General features: G+C 43.6%; 1 protein-coding gene across 2 annotated transcripts in view; it reads left to right on the top strand.

Moving 5' to 3' along the window:
• CYTH1 (cytohesin 1) overlaps window positions 1-5,777 on the top strand; it is a 57,331-nt gene that overhangs the window by 28,819 nt on the left and 22,735 nt on the right. The window contains exons 2-3 of one of the 2 annotated variants that reach the window (XM_003786564.3): window positions 1,434-1,516; window positions 2,843-2,907. In XM_003786564.3, coding sequence (XP_003786612.3) covers window positions 1,434-1,516; window positions 2,843-2,907 — 148 coding nt within the window. Of the gene's footprint in view, window positions 1-1,425; window positions 1,517-2,842; window positions 2,908-5,777 lie in introns of those variants that run through there. The other variant, XM_023510987.1, reaches the window with a different exon arrangement.

Below are 5,777 nucleotides of genomic sequence, written 5' to 3' on the forward strand. Positions count from 1 at the left end.
GCCACATAACTTGCAGCCTTACAATTAGCTGTTGTTTAAGTTAATGCAGTATTTATGATGCTGCTTCTCGTTTTAAGTTAATGAAAATGCTGAGGTATGTAATCACCATGAAAATTCCACCAATTACCCACTTTATTTTATTTTATTTTTTGAGACAGAGTATTATTTTGTCACCCTCGGTAGAGTGCCATGGCATCATAGCTCACAACAACCTCCATCTCTTGGGCTTAGGCAATTCTCTTGCCTCAGCCTTCCGAGTAGCTGGGACTAGAGGCACCCGCCACAACTCCTGGCTATTTTTTGTTGCAGTTTGGGGGAGACTGGTCCAAACCTGCCACCCTTGGTATATGGGGCCGGTGCCCTACTCACTGAGCCACAGGTGCTGCCCCTGGGAATTAGTTTCTTAAGGGGATTTTCTGGTCTTCATGAACTAGAAATTTTTCTCCATCTCTCTGTATCCTCACAGCAGCCTTATGAAGTAGGTGACGGTATATCCACTTTGTTGATGATGAAATGTGGCCCAAATAGGTTAAGTAACTTCTCTGAAGGGACCTAATTTGGCATGGTAGGTTGGAGCTGGATTTTAACCTAGTGTGACTGGTTCCAGTGCTTGTTCTTCCCATCTGCCTACGTGGCTCCTGCAGTCTGCAGAAGGGTCATCTTGAGGGCGTCTGTCCTGCACACCTGTTGGGACAGGTATGGAAGATTGAATCATTGCACACGACTTTCACAGTTTGAGCTGTGATCTGGGAATTAAGTAACTTTGTTCTGATGATAGGAACACTTTTAAAACATTTCTCAAGCAGTGTAGTAAGATATAAAGCAGAAAGGGAAAATCCCATGGCCCCAGCCCCCAACTCAGTGTGGATTTCAGTTTGGTGATATCCTGCTACTTTTACAATCTGTACATACATGGTCTCTTTCCTCCAGCTCCTTTCAGAATGGCACAAAATCATTTATGCTGCTTGTTTCTTGCCTCCTGTTCCCCACTCCAGGGGGTCAGGGACACCTTTCTGTGCTGTCCCACCCCATGTGGTAGTGATGTTCTCCCCGGCCAGGGGAAGCTAAGTCCTCCGGATGGATTAAAGGTGGCTTAAGTCTCCCAGCTGGAAGGGATGACCAGCCAGGCAGGCAGTGATACCCAGCCTCTTCCCTTGGCAGGCCTCCCCATGTAGCCTCCAGCTGTCTTTTCTCTGGTTTCCCTTCCAAGAGTTCCTTTCTCAGAGCATTTCTGTGTGATTTAAGGTCCTTCCTTTCTTTCGAAAACCTGATGAGAATTGGAGCCAGAGCTACTAGCAGTTGGTCACTTCTGAAGCTTGTTTCTGGCTTCTTTTGTTAGTATCTTTATCTTTCCCTTTTTGTGGTCTCTGGATTTTACTTTATTTTCAGTGACATGAAAGCTTCCTTAGTAACATTTCCCTCCATTTTTGTAGTTCCCAGTGACCTGACTGCAGAGGAGCGGCAAGAGCTGGAGAACATCCGCCGGAGAAAGCAGGAGCTGCTGGCTGACATTCAGGTGGGAGGCGCTCGGGGGCTTTGTGCAGTCGTGTCCTATACAGAGAGCCTGTACAGTGTGTAGTGTTGTGTGCAGGGGGCTTTGTGCAGTCGTGTCCTATACAGAGAGCCTGTACAGTGTGTAGTGTTGTGTGCAGGTGAGAACATGGAGCCTCATGGAGGTTCACCCAGCTGTCCATTGTCAGAACTGCAGGGATCAGCAGGTCCCCTGTCTTCTGAGCAAAGTGGCCTCTGCTATGTTTGCCAGTGCTGAGGGGAGTAGGGTGGGGAGGTGAAGTGAGTGTACTTCACTTTGGGTGGAGCCAACCCACGCCCTAGGCTCACTAGCAGTGATTTGAGATAAGAGAATATGGTTCTTTGAGCTTTATCTCTTATCTATAAGATAAGAATGAAAACACCTACTTCACAGGTTATTGTTAGGATTAAATGAGCTATCATTTATAAAAGACTTAGCATAATTTCTGGGACCTAGATGTACTTACTCAGTGATAAGCAATTTTATTGTTTTTTCAAGTTCCTTTCCATAGCTGTCAGGCTTTGTAGGAAATGTTACTGAAGCTAATAGTTGGATTGTTTTAGCTCTGAGGCTACAATTGTTATTCGTACAGAACTTTTTTGTAAACTTTTTTGTAAACATCAGGGACGGGGTAAATGAGGGGAGTGGCAAAATGTAAGGAGGATAGACTTGACTTGCTCTGGTGTTGTTGAGTATGTTTTGGTAGTGTGCCCTGATTCTTTGATCCTGCTTCACTGGTGGATGCTGGGAAAGCTGAGCAGTTCTCAGCTCATGCCCTTTGCTGTGAGAGTCCTTCCATCCTGACAGGGCCTTTTCTGGAAGGGGGTTTATGGACCGACAGTGGATATGGCCAGCATTCCCTGTGCTGGCCACTTGGCGGCACTGTGAGCCCAGCCTAGCTCCTGCAGATTGCAGCCCAGCCTGGGCTTTGGGTGTGGGCGTTAGTTCTGGGAGCCCCCAAACCTGTGTTTAGTAAGCTGCAGATTTGTTCCTGAAGACTGCAGTGGAGCAGCCATTTTCCAGTGGAATGCGTGTTTTTTACATAGTGTATGTGCTTATAAACTTTCCTAGACTGTAAATTATTGGAGGTCAGGAGCTCTGTCTTTTCCCACCTTTGTGTTTTTCTAGAATGCTGGTAGAGTACGGTAAATATTTGTTGAATAATTTTCCTTGTTTACTTTTTTGGATCTTTTTGGTTTGTCTAATTTCAATTTGCTTTTATTTTGTTTTTCATTGGAGGAGGTTATATGAGATTTCATAAGTTTGATCCGTACCTTCCTCTCTAGTGACTCTGGCCTATCTGTTTTGTAGAGGCTGAAGGATGAGATAGCAGAAGTAGCGAACGAAATTGAAAACCTGGGATCCACAGAAGAAAGGTGGGTCACCCTGCGGACAGGTGGGCTCTGTGGGTACAGCTTCTCAAAGCACACAGGCCTTAATTGTGCTTGCCTGGCACATTAAGGAGAAAGTAAGTTTTCCATCTTTCTGTTCCTTACACATATTGGTACCCACACTTTGTACCTTCCAGCCGTCACTGCAAGGACTCTTCACAGGCAGAAGCTTTTTACATTATTTGAAAGATTGAACTAGAGAACTTCAAGAGTCTCAGAAAGCTTTAAACTACTCTTAAATTCTTATGTGAATTATTCCCCTCAGTTGTCTCCTTTGTATTTAAGTCTCTGGTTTTCCTTTGTGTAAAAAAGAAAAGCTTAATGAGTTCTTCTGATACATTTTCAGAAGGCTGGAGTGTACATTTATGTCTGGGTATACCTGGGAGCTTAAGGGAGGAGAATGAGGAAATGAAATTACAGTGTAAAATGACAAGAACTGTTTGCATTAGAGTTCAGTTTTGAATGGGGTTCCCAGACCATTTTCTAACTGCTTAATGCAATAAATGGGCTGTTTTCAGTTCAATGCCTGTATTTTCCTAAGCCTAAGTCTCCCTGTCTGGCTTCATATGCCCATTTGATTTGTTATTTTAGACTCCTGTGGGCAGAGTGCTGTTAGGGTTTAGCAAAGCTGGGTGTCCACAGAAGAGGCCAGCACATCCCTACCTGTCTCTGTATCATTGATCTGGTGTTTGGATAATGGCTTTCTGACTTTCCATTGTAAACAGTTACAGCTTAAAAGAAATGGATAAATTGGAGTTCATCAAAATTTAAAACTTAACTCTTATAAAAGGTAACTGTTCAAAGAATCAATAGGCCAAAGATTGGGGAGAGTATTTATGATAATATATACATGTATCTAAAAAAGGACTTGTGTCCAGAATATAAAGAACATATGCTATTCAATAATAAAAAGGCAGCCCAAATAAAAAAGGTTCAAAACCTTGAATACATTACAAAAGAAGCTATGTATATGAGATGCACAAGAAAGGTGTGACATCATTAGTCATAAGTAATGCACCTTAAAACTACCATGAAGTGCCACTTCATCCCCACTAGGATGGCTAAAATTAAAAAAGACTGGTGATGCCTAGTATTGGTGAATTGCTGGTGAGAATAAATTGCTATAACCATTTGTGAAGATAGTTCAGCAGCTCCGTATGATGTTAAATATACACCCAGTTGTGATGCAGCTGTTCAACTCCCCGGTATTTTACTCAAGAGAAATGAAAACATGTCTACATAAAGATTTGTGCAAAAATATTTACGCCATTCTTATTTAAAATAGCCCCAAACTGGAAACAGGGTCATATCTACTGACACTTGAATGGGTGAGCAGGCTGAGATAGTAGACTGACTATATTACTCAGTGATGCAAAGGAATGAACTTGAACATGCAGCAGCGTGGGTGAATCTCAGAAACACTGCACACGGAAGCTGGATGGATGTGTGCGCTGGTCATGAGGTTCCAGAACAGACAGAGCCCCGGTGCTAGAAACCACAGCAGTCACTGCCTCTGAGGTAGCTGTTGGGGGGTGGTTTGGGAGCTGACCAGAAGGGGACACAAGGAAATATGCACTTGTCAAAGCACATCACACTGTACACTTAAGATGTGTGCATTTTGCTGAATATAAATTTTACCTCAATTTTAAAAACATAAAAAATGGCTTTATTTCAGGTGGCGCCTGTGGCTCTTTAAAGGAGAAGGGCGCTGGCCCCATATACTGGAGGTGGCGGGTTTGAACCTGGCCCTGGCCAAAAACTGCAAAAAAAAAAAAGGCTTTATTCTGATTATAAAGGAAATACTCATTTATTGTAGAAAATAGGCAAAATACAGAATAGTATGAAGAAAACAAATTTAATCACTCATCTCAGAGGTAACCACGATTATATTAGTGTATTTCCTTTCTGTGTGTTCTGGTGTCGGCCTACATAGATCCAGTGTGCCCTTCAGTTTCACTTGATTTCTGTAGGTTTTTATAGAGCACTAAGGACATGAGGGCCTGAGGCGTGTGAGTGAGTCGGACCCTCCAGTACTCAGCTAGTGAGCTTAGGAAGACTTGTAACTCTCCTTGGGTGTGCCTGAAGGTGGGCAGCAGGAAGTGGTAATTAGGTAAATTTTTTTAAATCCAGAACCTAAATGGTTTTCTGGTATTGAAAGCCCCCAGAAGAGCTGCTCTGCAGATCCCTGAGCCTGGATGATTCTCAGACTGCCGTGGGTCATTCTTCACACAGGTGTCACGTTTGTTCTGACTTCTCCACAGGAGAGAGTTTATGTTTTTAATTAAAAACCTGATGCCAACATTTTGTAGAAATGACCCTCAATACTCTTTAATCAAATAGAAGTAAGATTTTCACTCACTGAAACACTTAACTTTCTGAAGTTTGTATACATCAGTTGCTGGGGATGCCCTGCCAGGCCGAGAGCTGTACTGGGGGACTGGGGACAGGCCCTAGGGAAGTGCCTTAGACATAGAACCATAGGGTTTCTGTGAGGGGCTGGCTAATGAAGTCAGGGGGCTGTCTCTGGCCAGCGTGCCAGGCAGTCAGGGGGCAGAGACAGTGACTGGCTGGCAGAGCTCTGGGAGTGTGGCAGAGACAGTGGCTGGCTGGCAGAGCTCTGGGAGTGTGCTTTTGGTGGCCTCAGGAAAGCCTTTAGTTAGGGACCAGCCTCAGGATTCTTAGCAGGTTCACACCTTGCCTTTGTAGGTGCCTCTGAAGTCGCTGTACCACTCTTACTGGAGATCAGGAAACAGGCTTTTTTTGTATGTTATTTGTTTGGAAGTACTGATTAAAGTAATCTTCCTGGATTTAGGAAAAAATGATCAGACAACTATTTAAATTTTTTTTTTTTTTTT

This window comes from Otolemur garnettii, unplaced genomic scaffold, assembly GCF_000181295.1.
Source record: "Otolemur garnettii isolate 467f Iridium unplaced genomic scaffold, OtoGar3 scaffold00018, whole genome shotgun sequence".
NCBI classification, from domain to species: domain Eukaryota; kingdom Metazoa; phylum Chordata; class Mammalia; order Primates; family Galagidae; genus Otolemur; species Otolemur garnettii.